This window comes from Zootoca vivipara, chromosome 5, assembly GCF_963506605.1.
Source record: "Zootoca vivipara chromosome 5, rZooViv1.1, whole genome shotgun sequence".
NCBI classification, from domain to species: domain Eukaryota; kingdom Metazoa; phylum Chordata; class Lepidosauria; order Squamata; family Lacertidae; genus Zootoca; species Zootoca vivipara.
This window is the reverse complement of record NC_083280.1, coordinates 86460143-86482193: the sequence shown is the minus strand read 5'-3', so window position 1 is coordinate 86482193 and position 22051 is coordinate 86460143. Positions and strand designations below refer to the sequence as shown.

The following is a 22051-nucleotide window of genomic DNA, read 5'->3' as shown; positions in this document are numbered from 1 at the left end:
ACCTCTTGAGGAAAAAGGCTTTCCCTTAAATCAAGACTGCGTGCTCCCACTCATGACAGATCTGGCTGCTCTGGCAACATGGGACAAGTCTATACACACCAACCCAACCACGAGTATTCTCTGCTATGACAAGATATCAGGAGTCTATTCTAGCACGCTCTGTGCAACAGCCCCCCCCCCAATAGTCTGCATCATCAAGGGAATCAAAGCATGAACTGTGGTGTGAATCTTAACTTAGTAAGCCATCAGGACTGTTTGAGCTCAGGCCCAGGCATCTTTTCAGGCAAAGAAAGCAAGAGATGTGCAACATTGGTTTTGGGATTGGCTAGGAGCTCCATTTCTGTTGCTGTCTAGTAAAGCCTCAGATCTACTGCATTCTAGGGTCCATCTCAAGCCCCAAGCACTGGCTCCCTTCTGCAAGGAGCACAAGAAGAGGGGAAAAGAAATGCCTTAAGAGAAAAAAATGAACAGGAGAACAGGCTCTGGTGCTCATTGATGAAAAACTCTGTATTGCAGCTCAACACATTTTAGAGTAAAACACTGCCCCGTCAGGAGCTTGAAAAACTTGTGTTATTAATGTTCAAAAACACCCTGTACTCAAACTCTAACCAACTCAAGAACCAGCTTGAAAAAGTAGGAACGCAACCCTCGCCATCTATACTGAACTAGGTTTACAAGTTGATTAGATGTGAAGAATAAGGTGGCTTTGAATTTTAAGAACTCACACATTTTTCAAGTTCCTGAAGGAGTTTTACTACCAAACATGCTGAGCTAAAATATAGAGCTTTGCATCAGTGAGTAACTAAGCATGCTTTCCTGTTTGTTTCATTTCTTTCTGCAAGGAACCTTGCATGGCCACTTCTATAAAACCCCAAGTGCCTCTCTCAGAACATGAAGCTTGTTCACAGATTCTAAACATAATACAAAGTGGTTGGCTTGCATACCTTGGATGACTGTCTGTTTGAAGAGCTCATCCCGCAGTTTTGGCAAAAAGCAATCTATGCGTTCCCAGGTGATCTCCCAGAGATCAGAGTAACCTGTTCGTGAGTCAGCACTGTGGAATATTCCAGCCGTGTCCATTACTAGCAGCATATTTTTCAGTGATTCAGGGATGGCCTCTGGCTGCAAGGCAAGACATATCTAAGACCTAAAATCTGAGATCCTGTACACTTTCTTCCTTCTGAATCAACTGCTCCCTCAAGTCCTCTTTTAGATCACTATCAGAGGTTATCATGGGGCTGCCCAGTGGATCACTGGAAGACCAAGAGGGGTGGAAAGGCCCAGAGGGGTGTTAACATGCATTTTAGACATGGGCCTAGCAAGGAGAGATCCTAGAAACCTGAAGGGGCAGCAAATACATACCAACAAGTCACTGGACCCAGAATGCATGTATTTGTCCATGAAATCCAGAATTGTCAGCCATAGTGCAGCAAAGGTTGGGAGGGAGAGCAGCGGAGACAAGTGCTGCAGAAAGACCTAGAAAAGAACAGAAGATGACATAGTAAGCATATATAGCATGAGAGGAAGAGGGGCCTGAGGTGGCTGCTCTGACACCACAGGGTATGTTCAATGTTATCTATCCTAGACAGTTCTGCCCTGTTAAAGGATTCCAAACCCCGGGAATGCTGTGCCACACTTGAGCCCTCCCCTTTCAGATTGGTGGCCCAAAAACTTGTTTAAGGCCTCTTGTAAAAAATCACAAGATCATGTGGCCACAATGCTTAAATCCTGCGAGAGCAATCAATTTAATGAAATGAACAAGGTTGTACACATGCTACAATCTTAACATAGATGGCCAGACTTAAGACAGGCAAGGTGATATTACTTCAAAATGTTGTTAAGCTTTAAATTCTGTGTTTAAATGGGGGGGGTCCTGCACAAGCAGGGTTGTCTTTTTGCAAGTTATCCTTTCATTTCAACTGTAAAGGTGAAAATGTAGTTACTTAAAATAAATCCTCTCTAGCTCCTTAAAGCTTGTTAGCCAACCAACCACAGGGAGCTAAAACAAATTCCTCACTCTGCTACAGAGATTGCAGATGAAGTACATATAAATAGAAAAAAGTTACTAGGAGAATAGACTTTGTTTTTGTTTAGTGACAATGAATGCAGAGCAGGAGGCTACTCCACCACTTCCCACTGGGAATGGGGACACCAGTTCAAAGGAAGGCAGCAATTCAAAGTGGAGACACTGGGTGTCTCCTGAAAGCCCCAGTTCAAGTCTGATCATCCCCACTACCTAATAGGCAGTCATAGGGACCTTTAAAGTGATATACTTAACATTAGAAAGCTTCACTCTCTGAAAAGTAAAGTAAGAGGCCTCGCACCTTGGAGAGGAGAGTAGAGGCTCTCATTCTGGTCTCCTCCATTCCACCGACGTCCGCAGGGCTGATATTTTCTAGGAGTTTGGTCAGCAGAGGAAACAGCACCTATTATCCAAGATAAACAACACGCTGGTAAATAAGAACAGGAGGCAAAATATAAAGTATGGGTTGAGAGCAGGAAGCTTTCCTGCAGCCTGACTTTTTCTAGGGGGCAGCAGATGATCACAACAACATAAAGATTATTGGGAAGGGGTCCAGGGGGACAAAGAAAAATAAGGCTGCCCTAAGAGAAATCACCCCCTCCAATGATGATGCAACCATATCAATTCTCCTTGAACTGCTCTTCACCCTAGCTAGTTTTCTATTGACTTAAATGGACACACATCTTCCAGTGAATTGGTTGCAACTGAGGGAGGCAAGATGCAGAGGCCCACTGAAGGTCTGTGCTGACCACAGCTGATGGGAACTGTAGTCCAGAGCATCAAGAAAGCACCAGGGTGGCAAACGCTATGCAAGTAGGAATTTGCTGCCTACTTACAACTATGCTGTAAAGGGGCTACATGTCCTGCTTCCCACTGGATTGTTCTAATTTGAGGTGGGAAAACTCATCTTGCCCTCAAAGGAGCTGAAAGCCCCCTCGTCTCCCAAGCCTTCAGAACTGGGGGGGGGGAAGAGGATTTCTGCTGTTTCTACTTGAAATAGGGGCAGTCCTTTCTATCAGATGTGCAATATTACCAAAAAAGAATGGAATGGAATGGAATGGAATGGAATGGAATGGAATGGAAAGGAAAGGAAAGGAAAGGAAAGGAAAGGAAGAAAGAAAGAAAGGAAGGAAGAAAGAAAGAAAGAAAGAAAGAAAGAAAGAAAGAAAGAAAGAAAGAAAGAAAAGAAAAAAGATGTGCAATATATGCTTTGGACCTGCCTAGATTTTCAAATGTACAGGTGAGATACCTTTAAGATAAAGGAAAACAGAGCATCTGTTCTATTTGCCTTGAACATTTAACCTTTCATCTGTGTACCTTAATAAATTACTACATTGGGACCTTAATAAATAAATAAATTGGTCGGTTTGCAGCCCGGAAAACTCTCCCTCATGCCTGACTGTTCTTCTGCATTGCCACTTGTCAGGATAGCAGATAAAGAGATAAAGGAAAGCAGATAAAGAGTGTGTGATGACCAGGCAGATCTACTGTCTCACCTTCAAGAAATCTCTCAGATGTCCTCCCTGCCTCAAGAAGCATATTCTGCCAGGGGAGGAAAAAGACTAGAAGGTGGAAGCAAGTTACACAGTATAAATTGTGCCAGAACTGGGCAAGGCTAGGGTCAGGGGAAGCCCTATCTTCCTCCACAAGCTTCCATTGCTTCCCCTGGAAAGATGAGCCCATTTGCCCGCATTCCCTTGCCGATGCAGGCATATAACAGTACCTTATTGAAACAGGATTCCCACTCTAAGGCATCCAGAGCCTGCAGGTCATGTACAAGGAGAGCCCGCTGCAGGTAGGTCAGTGCCTGCATCCGCACCTGTCGCCTTGCATCACAACACAGGCAGGCAATACCTGCAAAGAGTGCAAGTTAAAATGAGAGGGAGAATCTTCATTCTGCATCAAGCAACTCCAGCCCTTGCTTACATCCTTCATACAACCTCCCCAAAAGCACAAAACCGTTGGATGCTTATTAAATGTAGTCCTGGACCATCATAGAGCCCTGGGTTTCCCAGGTTTTCAGCATGGCTGAAAAATGAATCCCATGGGTCTGTCACATAGAAATATACTTTACTCCATTACAATCCTGAGTTGCTGTCAATCTAGAGAGGGCTGCAATCTAGAGAACTGTATGCGTGAGCCATTCATATCAGATGTTCCTGTGTGTAACGAATCAGAAGGTTCACGGTGGGGAGTCCACCAGGACCAGTAAGTCACTAGGAAAAGTTTATCATATTTTGGTATGAAAATCTTTCCTAAAAGCAAAGGGGGAATACTATTTGAGCTTCTCAAAGTTCAGTGAAAATAAATAACAGGGTCGGTAGCAAGATGCTTACTAGCAACAAGCAGCTTAATTATGCTACTAGTTTTGAATGGAAACTCCCTTCAAAAATGCATGTGTGAGACTGACATAGACTATCAAGCACATATAATAAGCCCAGTCTCTGCTCTGTTGAACACACATCTCAAGCTGCTCTTAACGTGTTCTGAATATGTGTTCTGAAGGCAGCTCTGTTTAGGGAAGTTTTTAATGTTTGATGTTTTATCATGTTTTTAATATTCTGTTGGGAGACGCCAGAGTGGCTGGGGAAACCCAGCCAGATGGACGTGGTATAAATAATAAAGTGATGATGCTGATGGTTAACAAACTTTTTTTTTGTTTAATATCACTCTTCCCTTAAAGTGTATTACTTCAACTGCCTCGTGTCCAATTCTGATGCAGGTGGCTGCTATCTTCTAGTCCAGGGCAGTCCAATGCACAACCCAATGCTCAAGGCCTTTATCAGCAACATTTGACACCCCTCCTTGGCCCTCATGCTGCCTTTCCAAAGTCATGTAAGCAAGGTGCTGAGCTTTGGGAAGGAAGCTTGAAGGCTCTGACAGGGTCCTAGAGTCCTCCCATCTCCTTCCTAAAGCCTAGTTAGCACATTACCAGCCTGGGGAAGGAAGTGTGAAGGCTCTAGGTTCGTGCTAGAGCCTCACACCTTCTTCACAAAGCCCAGCACTTTGTTTAGCCAGGTTGAAGAGGGCAGTGTGAGCACAGGGTGGGGTGGGGTGACAAATTTTGCTCTTGCTCCCCTCCCCCTTGACAAGGTAGTGTGCAGCCTGCAGCTTCCACATCAAAGTTCTCTTGCAGCCCACTTGATATGAAAAGTTGGACCGCCCTGTTCTTGTATGCTAGGATGGGCTAGGCTTACCTTGCAGTAATGGGCACCAGCAATTGGCCCATAATGTCTGAGAGTCTGCTTCAATTTTCTTTCCCGCAGCCTCCAGATGGTGCTGCTCTTCAGCCCAAGAGCTATAGATGGTGGCAGCTCGTGTGTGAAGGGTGTGCATCAGGTCCAGCAGCTGCAAAAGAATTGGTAAGTTGGCAACAAATAACCTGCCTATTTATGAACAAAATGAAAACAATCCACCGTCAATGCTCAGAATTGAGGAAAAGCAATGTCCTGTCATCGTGGATGTGTCAAAACAAATCTGATTATCAGAAGGTGAAGAAACAGGGCAATCACCCACGCTTGAGAGAATAAGCCTACAAGTGTATGAATGTGTTCAGAAGTTCCAACTGATTCTTGGTTTGATTAAGGAAGCCATAATCTATAGGAAGGGAATTCTTATTTTTAATTTCTCACTCTTCTAGAATATCTGGTTCGGTGCGTTACTCTGTATTGAAATACAGATTCATAGCAAAATGCCCCCATAACCCCAACAAGAGACAGAACCATGCAGGCAAGAACTAAGGCACTTTTCAATTCCCATAGAAAGGAACACTGTACCCACACCAACCCTCTGGACACTTTCCAGAAGTACCCCCCACCGCCCCCCCCCAATACCTGCATCCCTCTAACCTAAGGGTGTAGCAACCTCAGCTTTGTGTGGTCATGATTTTCTACCTAGGATACCTATCGTTGGACTAAAACTATAAGGTATGAGTGCAAACTCAATACACTAGTACCTTGGTTCTTGAACTTAATTCATTCCGGGAGTCCGCCCGATTCCCGAAACCGTTCAGAAACCAAGGCGTGGCTTCTGATTGGCTGCAGGAGCTTCCTGCACTCAAGCAGAAGCTGTGGATGCCACAGAAGCCACGTCGGACGTTCACAAACTGGAACACTTACTGTACTTCCAAGTTTGCGGCGTTCGGGAGCCAATTTGTTTGACAACTAAGCTGTTTGGGAACCAAGGAACCACTATACCACTTTAATAGTTAAAATAAAAGAGACCTGTATTAAAAAAAGAGGCTGAGTAGACACTCAAGCAAAAACTGTGCATTGCTAGGACAGACCAAGGTCTACCTTAACAAGAATCCCAGCTCCTAAGAGGCAACAAGACTTCCCACTAGATATTGGCCAATAGGTCACCAATCAACAATGACCTGTGGGTACATTGTGCCCACCCACCTAAGAATTCTTCACTAATGAAACTCTAATCCTGCATAACCCTTGCCAACTTCACCCTCCAAGCAAACACAGCTTGCTTTCAAAACTTTTTGTGTGCTTCATTAGATACAATCCCACATCTTGGCTTCAGTTTCCTTTCAGGGACAGAAGTACTGTAGCTTCTCAGTCACTTGAAGCACAAGCAAACACTGTCCTATTCCTAAGGGTGTATCATCATCATAGAAGTCATTCCATGCTCATTTGCACTGTTATCAAGGGAACTAACTGTCTGCAGGCCTCTGCATATTCCTGGAAGGAAATCTTCCTATTCAAGATGGGTTGGGGGGGTTTCTGCTGAAGATACATTTCCAATAAACTACGCTAGACTGTACTATAGTATCCATATATTTTATAGTATCAAACAAAATATAGGGAAACTCCCTGCAGATGCTGCATCACTAAGGATGAAACTAGATGTGGTGTTATTCATGCTGTTTGGCCTTGTGTGGCTGGCTGCTGTGTGTTTTACAATAGCTGGCTGGTGGCGGGGAAATTGTACAGGAACTGTGGTGACGTGGGGCTTCAACCTTTGCTCCCATGGTGTTCCCAAATAGAATTAGCCCCTTCCACTGCTCCTGCTATTTGCAATGGGAGGAAAGTTTCTATTGACACCAATGGATGTTTTCCTTCCATGGTGAGTAACGGACATGGGTCTTCCTTGATTTGCATCAGGACCACAGTGGGAATATCGAATTAAAGTCCTTCATCCCTTGAGCCATGGTCCTGATCCAATTCACTCTCTCCTCGTCAACCGTTGCCACCTCAGCTATTTCCCACACTACAGTGGTACCTCGGGTTACAGACACTTCAGGTTACAGATGCTTCAGGTTACAGACTCCACTAACCCAGAAATAGTACCTTGAGTTAAGAACATTGCTTCAGGGTGAGAACAGAAATCGTGTGGCGGCGGCGCAGCAGCAGTGGGAGGCCCCATTAGCTAAAATGGTACCTCAGGTTAAGAACAGTTTCAAGTTAAGAACGGACCTCCAGAATGAATTAAGTTCTTAACCTGAGGTACCACTGTACTCTGAAAATAAAACCAGTCATGCAAGGCCAAAGAATATGAATAATGCCACACCTAGGTTGACCCAAAGCTACAGCAACCAGGATAACCGCAGGGAAAGACAAGGAAGAAATCCAGGCTATACTTACGTCCTGACTAACCTGTAAAGACACAGTGTGGTAACTGGCAGGGATGCTCTCATCCTCATCATCCTCATCACTGGCTGAGCGGTGCTGATGCTGGCTAGATGCCCTCAAGTGCCTCAGAGAACTCTCCTTTGCTTTCTTCTTGAAACGGGTCGATTTGGGGTCATACTTGTGGCTCTTCCCTCGCTTTTCCTGGGACTTGCACCCTAAGAAAAAAGAAAAATTTCTCTAGGTTGCGGTTCTCCGGGAACACCTCGTGCCTAATTCTAATGCTAAATAAACAACCTGAAACTCTCAGCTCAGGGATCCCCAGGCGTGAAACATTAAAGTAGGAAAGCTCCAGCATTTCTGGTGGGATGCTAAGTGGGATGCTAAGTTCTACGTCATTCTTAAAAGAACATACCTGTCCTTGGCAACACTAACAGGATATGTTACCCCTACAGCTTCTGACACCTCCCCCCCCCCAGGCTTCTCCCTCTGACCACTCATTGCCGTTCCACCACCAATCCTTGAGCTCTGAGCCTTCACCCCTTGTGTGTTCCCTAGCTGGTGCCTCCCATCATTCCTCTGTGTTCAGCCAGCCCATGACAGCAGGTCTAGTTGATCTGTCTTCTTTATTTAAAAAAACAACAACAACCCTTGCCCAATGGGTGTAGATTGCTCCCTTAATTTGATATAGAAATAACCTGGAGCCCCACAGCCAAATACACAGGTTACAGAAAAGTTATGGCCTCACCTCCATTTAGACTGGCCTCTACAAAGATGCGGATAGTTTTGACACAGAGCTCAAAGTTTTCAGGTGTGACATGGGCAGCATCTCGCACAATGAAAGACAAGGACTCAACACACTTCATGAGCGACTTGGTATTGTGTGGGCCCAGGTCCATCCCCACAGTCAGGCTGTACTGATTCACCAAGGGTGAACTGCCCAGTTTGGAGAGTCCAACCATGGCCTTTGGGCTGTCAAGGTCATCCTTCCCAACCTGTGAAACGAAAAGTATGTTTGAGTCCAATAGGGCAACCGTCAGCCCTCTCTACAGCCAAGAGAACGGGCTGCATTGCCTGTACTAACTTCCAATAACCACCTGATGTGCCGTTCCAAGTCTCTGGGCTCCTGCTTCCTTAGAATGTTGCCTTTTCATAAATAGCCAGATCCCTATGGAGACAGTTGGATTTGGGCCAGTTCACTCAATTCACTTGGCAGAAAAATCTGTGTTGTTGAAGGCCTGTTTTTGCACTCTTCGGACAGAACTATACGGTTGTACTTGTCTTACTCTGGAATCTGGGTGAAAGTGTTGCTAGAGACTAGCAATGCAGACTGTTTCCAGACTCAGATATAGGAGCCTTGAGGCAGTGCTAACCTCAAATCTGACTTGGGTTTGGGCTTTCCCTACAGCCTGTTGTCTCAACGAAAATATGCATAAAGCAGGTGGAAGCCCTTGGTACTACTTACCACAAGCCAGCCGCTGTTCATCACATCCACATCAGTCACCGAACGATGCATTTTGCCTTGCTTGCTGTGATCTGCATACACCTCTGAATCAGAAGTGTAGCCACGATCTAGGCTGGCTTCATTTGGGTGATAGATCTCACTGTCTGACTGAGCCCCTTTAAATAAGCAAAACAGAGTGAGACAAAAGATGCGAGGGAATACCAATTTCATGGCAGCAAAGAGCTGTGCTAGTGGCAACTGTATGTCACTGCCAGTTCAGAGCCCATCAGCATATATGTGAAAGAAAGATTTTTTTGGCCCTAACATGCATCATTTTACACCTGCTTACATTCAGATGCATTTGGCATTTTATCACCCATTCACTCAGTTTGAAGAGGTCCTTTTGGAGCTCCTAAAATCTATTTTTTGTTTTAAGGATGCTGAACAATTTAGTATCATCAGCAAATTTGGCCACCTCACTGCTCACTCCTTTCCTAACCAACAGAAAGGGCCACTGCCAAGGACAAATCTTACCTGTGTCATTCTCTGCTCTTGCTGTAGCCTGCAGCGCTGGGGGTGGTTTCACCCCTGATCCGATGCACTCCAGGAGGCTAAAGAGTGTGTACCAGTCATCTCCAGAATGGATGTTGGCAGCATTGGTCTTGAGAAGCTCATGAAGACCATATGCAATCTGATGACTGGCCCTGTTCAGCATGCTGGGCTTCATCATGAGCAAGATACGCAAGGAGAGCAGCACCTGCTCAGAGAGAAGCAAGGGTGAGGACTACAGCTATCTCTACATCAGCTTCACTCTTGTATTTTGCTTTCACTCCTCGACCACAGTCTGCATTATGTGAAAGGTCCTTTATCAACACAGGGGGATAAACTGGAACTGTTTAGGTATTGGAGCTGTCTGTGTGTGCGCTCCTGACATTTTCCTTAGGAAAAAAAGTCCTTATGCAAACCTGGGACTCTCCTGGGCTGCTTCCTCCCACTTGCACAAGGCTGTCATTGTTTTGGTTATGTAAGGACTAGTATTCACCTCTAAACTTCAGAAATAGAGGGAATGATGGGTATTCTGTGCTTCAGCCACAAAACTCAAGGAAGAAAGTCATCATTCCAGAGATACAATGAACAAGAGGTCCAACAATAAAAGCAGACCACTCCATAAAGTCCCCCTTTACCTGGGCACTGATCTCCTCTCTGCGCAAAAGACGGATTGCCAGCCGCAACAGCCCCACCACTGCTCTCTCAACTAGGAAGCAATACTCCACAGCATTAACACACAAGTGGTAGAGGTGGTCTCGCACTGCCTGCCATACAAAGGCTACACGGTCCCTAGAGAAAGAAGGAGAGAGGACATTATGACAACAAGACACATGCAAGCACAGCTTCAGAAGACCTGCAACCCAGTTGGCATGTGCAAATACTTTTATATTCAGATTCACACCAAGAGGGAAGTCAGGTCCCTCAAGCCCACAACTAATTAGGTGTGGCAAGAATAAGAGAATATGTTCCCTGACCAGTACTGTAAGAATACAAAAAAAAGCTAAGGTAGTGTATGAGTTCAATATAAATCTATACATAAAGCAACTCCATGGAAGATCATAAAAAGAACCGTTCAAAGTTGGAATGCCTCTGATGGTGCATCTATATGACTCACCTGTTCTCCAGCACAATCCTCAGAAGCATCTCCAAGCAGAAAGCACAGTCCTCCTCATCATATGTTTCCTCATCAGGAGTCACAGAGATGAGAGCCTGAAGCAAGCAAATAATACCCAGACATATTTAGAGAATGATATGGAATGAAAATTCCCCACCACAGAAGTCCACATATGTTTGATCTCTCCTCAAGGACTTCTTGCAGCAGCAATGGAAATGAAAAAGCAAGTGGGTTCCGGTTTCCGCCTGCAGGAATGGCGGACCTGTTTTCCATCTCTCTGACCTTCGTAAGGAATTTGGCGGTTGCTAGGGGAGTAAATGGCAACCCCCTACCCTCTCCGGGGGTTACGGAGAGGGGCCGCTGGCCCGCGATGCCCCCAGACCCACTCCGACTGTTTTTGGAGTGGGGGGAGCTTGGGCTGAGCACTTACGACGGCCAGGACTCCCGGACGCTAATCTGCATGGCGGGGATTTCCATGGTTAAAGAAGATAATTAGGCTTAAATCTATGGACATACTTCAGAAGGAGGGGAAGAAGCGCTGTTTACTGCTGAGAATTTTATGCTGCTGAGTGAGAGGAGTCAAAGAATGTACGGCATCTGGAAGAAGGATTGATGGGGACGGAGCGATAAGGGAAGCGAGTTTTTATTTTTTCTTCATATATGTTGCCTCGTACCTTCCCGGACGCGATGTCCTGGTTTGTTTGGAGTGAAAGAGAAGCAAAAGACTGTGTGAGTTGAACTTTATAGCTGTTGTTACTGAGCATATTTCTTAAAGATGTGGAGTTGCCGATGAGAAAAGCCCCCCCCTAGTCAGACGGAAGGAGTTCTGGACGCGTTCGGAGGATTTATGAGCTGTGACGCACTTTAAATTGGAGCAGCGACCTGAAGCTAAGTTCAGCTATAGGGAAAGGAGATCCATTAATTTACCAAGAGTTCATGGTTGGATGTTTGGGTCTCCTGCCTGAAAAAGCTGTAAATTCTATAAAGATAAATAAATCGTAAATCTTCATGGCTATGAGAGAAAACGAAAGTGATTTGAGCCTTTTAAGATGGCGCTGCTGCTTCGACGCAACAGGGAGCTCCACTAAGAAGATTTATGGGGAGGCTGGACTGATTAACTCACACAGGAGAAAGAACATCTGTGAAACTTTGTTTGATATTTATCTCAGCAGCTGGAACAATCGGATGAAAGTGGAAAACATCTATGTGACTGTAAGGGGAAGATTTGGAATATTATGAGCTTGGAGGACGATTTGAACTTTAGAAATAAGACGGCAGTGGACAGTTGCGAGGAATTCCCAATTTCTTGAAGCATGGGAACCAAATAATAAATTCTTTAGATGATTTGGCATAACATTCGGTTTGATTGATATATATATGTGTATAATTTGAAATATTGAATGTGATATAATTGGTTTTAATTGGAAAATTAATAAAAATATTTTTTTTAAAAAAAAATAAATAAATAAAAAAAAGGAAATGAAAAAGCAAGAAAGTTCATGTAGGCATAACACTGTGTACATACATCCTTTGATGCACTGCTGCTGTGAAGTAGCAGGACCATCGATTCCTGTTCTGATGGATTTATATCTCTGGGGATGCAAAGCCAAAGCAATGGCTACAGAACTAAGGAGAATCGCCAACTGGGTCTTTTTCATCTGTCAGCTGCCCTTAAGTTTTACTTACTTTGCCAATCCAAACAACTGGACTTCCCTATTCAGCATGATACACTAGACTTGTATCAAAGGAAGAAAATATGGTTGCTTCTTTGAAATCCCACCCCCTTCTGCAGCCCCCCACCTTAGAATTTCCAAAGCAGCAGACATTTTAAAAAAAGAACTTTTAATAGTAGAGCTGCAAAAATGCCAGAAAAGTCCAGGGAAAAGAATTATGCTGAACAAATGCAATAGGAAAAAAGGAGGTGGGGAAATAATTAAAAAATAATCCAAATTCACAATGAATGATTCAAATTATCCAAGTTACAAAATCAAAAAAACCACTAGGAAACTGTATTAAAAGGAGCTCCTAGGAGGTGCTCATTTTTTCAAACTTTGATATGTCTGCCTATCCGGCTAAGCAGTGGAATGAAACCCAATTGTTTGGAGTAACGCTGTAAAACAACCTAGAGAATGGGCATGTTCAGAGACCTCTGCCATGGATGAGCCTCTGGCTCATTAGTCTCACATGGAAACCTCCAACTCAGGAACAGAACTGGCCAAGTCTCCTGTGGGCAATGTGTGCCAACACAGCATGCAATACTTCCATGGTGTTTGGGCAAGATGACTCCCTGTTGACTTGAGCACACAGTTCAAGATTATACCCATGCAGTTCATATACACCAAACCTATATGGGACACTTATTCACCCTCACCTTCATTAGCTCCTGCAGGGACTCCAGTTGCAGAAACTTGCTTTCAGTTATCAACTTCTCTGGGTCACATTGCTATAGAGGAGAAAGTGAAAAAAAGGATGTGCATTAGGAAGAAAACAAGGCCTAACGGTCCCTGGAACTTACGAAGTACAAAAAAGGAGGAGGAAGTGTATTTGACCAGATCCATAATTAACTGCCCTGCCACCAAGTCCCCCAGTTAAGGGGAAGGGCCTCTGATTTGAACCCAGCACATCTTTTTATGGAAATTAAGACATAAAAGGACACTCAAGCTGAGGTGCACCAAACTTTTTTTTAATGGCTCAATAAAGCTTCAATATATATATATATGTGTGTATATTTAAAAATCATCACACTGACCAACAGTACCCTAGTTCAGTGTTGAGGCATCAGAACTTTAAGCAAGCCATCCTCTTTGGGTTTTTCTATCTGCCGTGAATCACAATACTGACAATAGGAGGGGGGGAACACCCACAGCTCACAAAGGGCAGCAGGGGGTCCCTTTTACTGTACAGTATGTCTAAATGGCAGAATGACTTTTTTGTCATGAAGGGCATAAACATAAAAAAGCCTCCCCAGAGGACCCTGAAGGGCATGTGGCAACCAGAGGGACTGTACCCACTGTGAGTGGGGAGAAAAATGGGGCGTTTATTCCTATAGAATCACACCCATCAGTTTGAAACCAGGGCTGGGCATGGGAACAAAACTCAGCCAAGTAACTTTGAGCAAGCTATACTCTCTCAGCCTAACTACAACTTTTGGCTCTTTGGAGGGAGAACAGGATACAGCTCCAGCCGCTATAATAAATAAATGCTTCCTTGGAGAGAAGGCACTGCCCCAGAAAAACTTACATTATGCTAACTATGTGGGGACACAGAAGTTGCATTTAAGCCCCCAATTCTCATCATGTGCTATGAGAAGAGAGCCTGATCAAACAAAAGCTGTCTAAGTGCCGTTCTGGCAGGTGGGCAGGCAGAGCCCACTGCCCTCCTGTATATGTGCCCTCCCAGCTTGCTGACCATGAATTACCTTTATACACTCCAGGGCCATTCTCTTTGCCTCCTGGTTCTCCGTAGATGGTCCCCTCATACCAGATTGCTCTGTGCCACTGAGTGTCAACCAACTAACGAAACTCAGCATTGTGGACTCACCACTAGAAGAAAAAAGTACATTCGGTCATGTCAAGGGCATACTGATATATCTTATATCTACTGTACATAACAATTCAAGATTTTGAGTGCCTATGCTTATGTCGCCCAAACTGCACCACCTATGCAGAAGCACTCCATTTTGTTGTGGGATCTCACCTGTCCTACTCCACTTTTGTTCTTCGGGGGAAAGTGCCTGTGCTTATGTAGCCAATACGACAACACCAACATACACAAGATTCCTGGTAACCCCCAAAGTTTGCAGAAGTGTGTGTGTGGGGGGGGGAATCTTCATGCAGGAGAACCAAGTGGTGAAAGACTCCCCCAACCAAAGAAACAGCCCAATGAGGATTGTGCATGCTCAGAGGGCACCAAATGCTAACTGACTGTAGTCAAACAGCACCATCCACACTCAACAAAGAGGTACAAGACAACTTAGGGGAAATAATGACTGGACTATTAAGGGAAAATCTAAAGGGGGGGACGACGAACGATAGAATAGAGTACAGTATCCCGAAATAGGGCATGACTGTGCTGGCTGGCTGGTGGAACAGGAGCATGCCATATTACAATATTTTGTTACAAATCCTACTTGTGTTCTCTAGCACCTGATAGCTTATACCTGGCAACAGAAGAGCATATTTGCCTGCCAATGTGTAAACACTCTCCAGATTACTCACCGGTTGGAAGGTGTCTCCTCGCGTTGCAGAGAGATCTTGCCATTGGGATCTACAAAGTCTTCAACCTGGAAATTAAGCCAATACGTCATGTGTATTACCCATGGTCCTTTGGGTTCACAACCCCGTTTTCCTTCTCAAATTAACACTCTCATTGGAGCATCCCTGTTTAGCACAACAAACTATGGGCCACTGTAGGTAAAAGGATTGCCCCTTGGAAAGCAGCGCCTCTTGGAACTGAGCTAAATCAAGTCTGATTACTATTCAGAGATACTGCACACTTTTGGTGATGTTAATTAACTCCCATGCTGCTTGATTAACTTTGGGTACTTTGAATTAAATAACCTTTCTATTTCTGGTCTCCTACAAGAAATGTCTACCCTACCATGAATCATCACCGGTTCTAGGGAAGGCACTATTTGCCTATTTATGGGCCTTAATGGCTATTGCACTGTCTGTAGAGTGAACAAAGAGGAAGGAGAAGGGACACGTGGCAGTTTCTTTAACAGGAATGAGAGTTCCAGAATGTTAGGCAATTTTAGTAGCATAAATTGGTTACAAGTCTAAGGATTTATCAGTTACATGTTTTAATGCTTATTAGTCACATGTTTTCAAATAGTGTGTCCTATTTCAGGCATAGGCAAACTCAGCCCTCCAGATGTTTTGAGACTACAATTCCCATCATGCATGAACACTGGTCCTGTTAGCTAGGGATGATGCGAGTTGTAGTCCCAAAACATCTGGAGGGATAAGTTTGCCTATGCCTGTCCTATTTTGTGCTTTTCCCCATATCACATAGTCCAATTTTTAAAATATTCTCGATTTAGAAGTTCTGGCCCAGCAAGATTCTGCTCTAGACCACTTTTACCATCCAAACGGAAAAAAATATTAATTGTGTACTGTTATCTCTCCAGTGATGATGCGGGTGGTGCTGTGGGTTAAACCACAGAGCCTAAGGCTTGCCAATCAGAAGGTCGGCAGTTCGAATCCTCATGACGGGGTAAGCTCCCGTTGCTCGGTGCCTGCTCCTGCCAACCTAGCAGTTTGAAAGCACATCAAAGTGCAAGTAGATAAATAGGTACCGCTCTGGCAGGAAGGTAAACGGTGTTTCTGTGTGCTGCTCTGGTTCGCCAGAAGCGGCTTTGTCATGCGGGCCACATGACCTGGAAGCTGTACACCGGCTCCCTTGGCCAATAACGCGAGATGAGCGCCGGAACCCCAGAGTTGGTCATGACTGAACCTAATGGTCAGGGGTCCCTTTACCTTTACCTATCTCTCCAGTAATCAAATCCACATGCATATAACATCTATATCATCTCTGTTACATCTCTAGCATTAACAAGAAATTATTTTGGTTCTATACAGGTGCTACATGCAAATAGTGCAGCACTTAAGAACAGAGATTAGTGAGCACATGGAACTGCTTATCCCAAGTAGGACCACTTAGTCTTTCCTAAGCCCTACTATCAAGCATTCTTTATTCATCCTGAGATGTCAGGGTTTAACTCTGGCATCTTCTGCATGGAATGCGCTACTACTGAACTATAACCCCTCATCAGTCTATTACTGATAATAAAGTTTTAAAGATATTTCTATCCTTTATTTCACCCTATTATTGTTTCAACAACCCATATACGTCCCATACGCTCTCAACCCAATTAGCCTGGCATCTGCCATCAATTTACCTCCACCATGGTCTTTGGCAACAACTCTGCTCTGAAAAGTTGTAGCATGGCCTCCATGATGTTTTTCCAGCCCTCTCGCAAAATGTCACCATGGCGATGAGCCAAGTGGAACACAGTCTTTGCCGCAATATGAGCTTTGGGATTGCTTCCAAAAACTGTAGGCAGATTCTCAATGGACTGCAGGAGAAATGGCAAAAAGAAGTCAGGGGTGGGTGGGGAGAAGCTCACCACAAACCAGTCAGGCCATTCAGTGGAACATCATCGTTAGCCGAGACCCTTCTTGGAGGACTTTGCACCATAATTCATGCTTCTGTAATTTCACAAATTGTCTACTGTAATGTGCTTTATGTGGAACAGCTCTTAAGACAAACTGAAATCTTCAGTTCAGGAAGTTCACCTCCATAAGCACACAACCTGCTCCAGGATGGCTTCCTGTCAGGTTTCCTTTACGATTGTCAATTTCACAGATGGTCTATCACCTATGTAAATCAAGGTGATCTGATTCCATTGTAACTTGAGCAGAGCCTTCACCTTTATTGGACTATCAATTCTCTATGATCATCCCAGGATGAATGTTAAGAGATGTGAAGCAGGATGTTCCCAATTGCTGTACTAGAAGTAAGAAACTTTCTCTATGGAGTGGCTCACAAGGCATCAAGGATTTTGGCTTCCCCCCCTAGCTGCCCTTCATGCTTGAAACGGCCTTCCATCTAAACACCTTCCTTATTTCTTTTAAGTCACTCCCAGAATGGGGAACCTCCATTCTGTGGGCCAAATTTGGCCCACCAGGGGTTACAATTTGGTTCACCGGGCCATTAAAAAAAAGCCCAACAATCAGCTGACAACACCCTAAGGGCAAGAAACGTCAGCCGATGGGAAGGGGTTCAATTCAGTTCAGCTGTGAGGAACAGGCATATACAGTTGTTCCCTGCAGAAAGCAGGATTTAATCCTCCATTCCCCCCACTCAACAGCTGATATGTGGGAGGGGGGCTGCTGGATGGAACTCCCGCACACAGCTCAACCCTGCAGAAATCAGGTGTTAACTCCCCTAAACACACCATCAGCTGATGGGTATTAACCATGGTTCCGTTTAGAACCAGTCTCACGCCATCTGCCTTCATTTGCAGACTCACCTCACTGCTCAGAGCTGTGAACTTGCAGAGAGAAATTATGAGGTTGTCAAAAACATCGCTGAGGCCATAATGGGCGGAAATCATGGCACATTTTCTGAAAAAGACAAACCACAGCAATGTAAGAGGAAGCACACAGTACATTTTCTGTAGGAGCTCCAGGGTCCTCACACCACCCTTCAGTGGAAAGCTTGCATCAAATTTGATAATTCAATTCTAGCTGGCAACACCTTAATGACAAATTTTGTGTTTGTATGTTTTAATGATGACACTCAAATTTCAGAAGCTCAAGATATGATGGAACTTAACTGTGAATTAAATGAGGCAGAAACCACAGTGGTAAAACAGCTCAATGGCATCTAGGATAAGCATTTTTGTCCGCCAGTAGACACTTTTAAAAAATGGCTGCGCAGAAATTGATATTCCAGTCTTGCCTACCCATGAATAGATAGATATTCAATAGGCTTAAGCAGCATATGCCTCACTCATTTACTAGGCAGTGCCAGCTTATTTTCCCTGGATGCAAAAAGCTTTGATCTAGGTAAAAACAATTTATATATACAAAACAAGTCTCTGTTAGATGTTGTGAAAGAGCATTACCTGAAACCAGAGATAGCCTTCTGAATGATCGTTTCATCCAGGCTCTTGTCAAAAACATAGGACAGAGCTGCCACAGTGGGCCCCCAGGTCATGGCAAAGAGGTCGTGATCATAGCTACCACGTGGGACATGCAGAAAGATTCCTTCATCAGTGACTCCACGATGCAGCAGCACACTCCATACGTAGTTTTCCTTTACTAGGCCCGTCTGTTCCTCTGGCATCACAATCTCTTCATTTCTACCCAAGATTAGGACAGAAATATTGTGTTTCCATATTAACATTCTGCATCAATACACAACTGTTGGTACCCAACATAATACACTGTGCGTGTCTTATTTGCGACAAGATGAATGAGGTGGAAAAAGAAGGGTAGAAAAGGCTGGCCTAACATCAACCAGGGGCAGGTGTGGGAAACCTGTGGCCCTCCAGATGTGGCTGAACTACAACTCCCATCAGCCTCAGTAAGTATATAATGGGAGCAGTAGTTCAGGAACATCTGAAGATCCAAAGGTTCCCCACACCAGAAGTGAGTGTGTGTGGAACTGATAATTCCCTCCCTCTCCAAGGGGAAACGCCAAAACACTTACTTGATGGCATGGTACATGTCCTCCAGCATGTCCTGCTCAAAGTCTTTGCCTCCATTTACCCCTTTCAGATTTTTTCGGAATTCCTGTTAAGCAGTAGCAACAGAAAGCAGAATATTACGTTGTGATCGCCGCATCGAAACAGATATTACAATTATTTTAACATGTTGCTAGGTGCTGGCGCACAAAATGTCACTAACAAATTGCTTCCTATGAAGTATCCCAAATCAATTTACAACGTAATAAAGTATATATAAAACAAGTTGCAGAAAGAAAAACAATCTAAAGCAACTCCCATGATCCCTACCTAACAGGACCAGTGGTCGGGGATGATGGGAATTGTAGTCCCATAACATCTGGAGGGCTGAGTTTGCCTATGCCTGATCTAAAGAAAAGCAATTACTGGTATGTATATGCAAAAACTGTTCGAAAAACAACAACACACATACATGAAATCCATCCAAATCCAATGCAGAAACAAACTGGAACAAAGATCTCCACTTAGAAAGCTTATTGAAAGAGGAATGTCATTAACAGGCACCGAAATACAACAGGGAAGGTGCCTGTCCCTTATACAGTACAATGAGAGGGAATTCCAGAGGGTAGCTGCTACTACACTAAAATCCCAAGCCAACTTTCTCTTTGCAGGATGATATCTGCAAAATCTCTCCTGCAAAACCAGTGCTGTTAACTTCCCCTCTTTTTTGTGGGAAATTCCCTTATTCAGTGCCCTCACTTTCATATCCAGGAATTGACAGCACCATAGGATTCCTTATCTTCAAATCCGGAGGTTGACAGCTATGTGCAAAACACAGCACACTGTGGGTATATAGGGGGTGAGAGCATCTTTTATGTACACTTGAATTATCAGTTGTCAATATATTTGACTGTTGGCAATTTGCAGGCAAGTTTTAGTATGATGTACTTGTACAGCAGGGATGCAGGTGGCGCTGTGGCTTAAACCACAGAGCCTAGGGCTTGCCAATCAGAAGGTTGCTGGTTCGAATCCCCGCAACAGGGTGAGCTCCCGTTGCTCGGTCCCAGCTCCTGCAAACCTAGCAGTTCGAAAGCACATAAAAGTGCAAGTAGATAAATAAGTACTGCTACAGCGGGAAGGTAAACGGTGTTTCCGTGTGCTGCTCTGGTTCGCCAGAAGCAGCTTTGTCATGCTGGCCACATGACCTGGAAGCTGTACGCCGGATCCCTCAGCCAATAACGCGAGATGAGCACCGCAACCCCAGAGTCTGTCATGACTGGACCTAATGGTCAGGGGTCCCTTTACCTTTACCTTTACCTGTACAGCAACAAAATGCCTTCTGAAAGGCTACTGGAGGACTATTTTACTATTATGTCTTAAAATACTACAAGTCAAAAAGAAAGAAAGAAAGAAAGAAGAGCAACAGTGGTGGTCGAGAAAGAATAGACCTCAGTGATGTGAAAGCCAGCAAAAATGTCTAGATATGCAAGGTGTGAGAAGACAGCAGAGCTCACCTCTAGAGTCATAGGTACACTCTGCTTGCGAACATTATGATTGTGTTGGTCAGTATTCAGCATGATAACTGCATAGGCAAGGGCAAAACAAGCATCACTATTGGCAAACGGAGACCCATTCGATTTCTGAAATGTAAAATGACAATACAAATTGGACACATTACAATCTAAATGCAACACTTACTTCCTATTCATGCCATTTCTAGCATCTGGATGGCAAGTGTTATGTTGCCCCATACTTTTTCATATTATTTTTTATTAAGTCTCCAAAAACATTTCAAAGCATTTATCATTATATACATTTCTTTTAACATCTGAATATTCTTCTTGACTTCCCACCTCTCCTTTCCTGATGTTTGTTTTTTACTTCTTTTTATTAGCTCTTTTATAACACATATATTTTTATTATCTAAACCCCGCTACCATTAAATCTTTCAGTAATCCACTGCTTATATTTCAAATCTGCCCGTGACTTCATATATGGGTGATAATTTAATAGAAAAACCATCAGTGGTCTCCATTCTTCCTTAAACACTTTGTCATTATGCCCTCTTAATTTGGCAGTTAACTTCACCATTTCAGTACTGTATAGTCCATCACCCCAGACTTTCTTGTTACATACATCCACTTTTGTTTCAGCTTGTCACTTGCTGCCGGTTTTTTGTTTTTGTTGTTAAGTTGCTTTGAGGCTCCTTTGTTGCTAAAGGCAAAGAATGAATTAAACTAGTGACAACAACAACATCTCTCACTGCGCTATGAGGTGGAACGAACACATCCTGACTGAAATCAGTAATTTCTTCCCATGCTGACCAACTGCCACAGAGAAGACTAGAGAAGTGTTGCTTCTCGACAATTTCAAAACTTACGCGCCAATGTTCTGTAAAGACTTCCAACAGCCTATGGATTACAGGAGCCTCTCCTGGCAACCTGAAAGCTTCTAAGTAGAGTCGCAGTGCTTCGTCTAATCGCAAGCCTTGAAAACCAAAAGTCCTGAAACATAAGCAGCAAAAGTGGTTAGAAGAACATAGCTTGCAAGCAGTCATACACCCCGAAATCTTTAAGGGTCAAAATACAGAAAATATTTCCAGACTATCATGACAGTAAGGAGTTCAGTTTCTCTAGGCTTTGGTTTTTTCTGTTTTAATGTCCAGTCTACAATGATGCTAAACATCCTAGTACAGGAAAGGAGATGAGGATAGCATTGCTTTGCACTGCAGAGTAGCTCACCCATGCCATAAGGCTCAGCCAACCTCGGATGCTCTTGCTGAAAGCTATTCTCTCTCACTTTTGTCTGAGAGAAAGCATTTTTATTTGTATTTATTTATCAAATGGTTCCAAGTTGGGTTACAAAAATATAAGATTGTGCTCTGCATGTCAGCAGAAGCATTTCTGTTTGTCAGACAGAATGAGCCTCCTCATCCTCCCACTGTACACTGGGGATTCTCCTGACCCTCCAGAGAGGATTTGGTGGAGGGGAGGGGGGGTTGCAGAGGATGCACAAGAGGAAGGGGGAAAAGCAGTATTGCACTAGCAGGAGCCCTTGCACTGATTTCTGCTAGCGTGCTGGGTTAGTTTAATCCAGGCCATAACAATTAAATTAAATTAAATTAAATTACAGTACAACGCAAAATAAAAATCAT

The 22051-nt window shown here is 44.0% G+C and overlaps 1 protein-coding gene across 13 annotated transcripts in view; it reads right to left on the bottom strand.

Moving 5' to 3' along the window:
- GBF1 (golgi brefeldin A resistant guanine nucleotide exchange factor 1) overlaps positions 1-22051 on the bottom strand; it is an 85393-nt gene that overhangs the window by 4768 nt on the left and 58574 nt on the right. For 9 of the 13 annotated variants that reach the window (XM_035137344.2, XM_035137348.2, XM_035137341.2 and 6 more), the window contains 20 exons: positions 21278-21401; positions 20412-20537; positions 18924-19006; positions 18337-18573; positions 17740-17833; positions 16606-16782; positions 14924-14988; positions 14125-14248; positions 13078-13149; positions 10707-10801; positions 10228-10381; positions 9578-9800; positions 9065-9219; positions 8348-8594; positions 7615-7817; positions 5221-5371; positions 3747-3877; positions 2325-2426; positions 1363-1476; positions 945-1122 (listed from right to left, as the gene is read on the bottom strand). In XM_035137344.2, coding sequence (XP_034993235.2) covers positions 945-1122; positions 1363-1476; positions 2325-2426; positions 3747-3877; positions 5221-5371; positions 7615-7817; positions 8348-8594; positions 9065-9219; positions 9578-9800; positions 10228-10381; positions 10707-10801; positions 13078-13149; positions 14125-14248; positions 14924-14988; positions 16606-16782; positions 17740-17833; positions 18337-18573; positions 18924-19006; positions 20412-20537; positions 21278-21401 — 2855 coding nt within the window. The remainder of the gene's footprint in view (positions 1-944; positions 1123-1362; positions 1477-2324; positions 2427-3746; positions 3878-5220; positions 5372-7614; positions 7818-8347; positions 8595-9064; positions 9220-9577; positions 9801-10227; positions 10382-10706; positions 10802-13077; positions 13150-14124; positions 14249-14923; positions 14989-16605; positions 16783-17739; positions 17834-18336; positions 18574-18923; positions 19007-20411; positions 20538-21277; positions 21402-22051) is intronic. The other 4 variants (XM_060275074.1, XM_035137343.2, XM_035137349.2 and 1 more) reach the window with 1 other exon arrangement.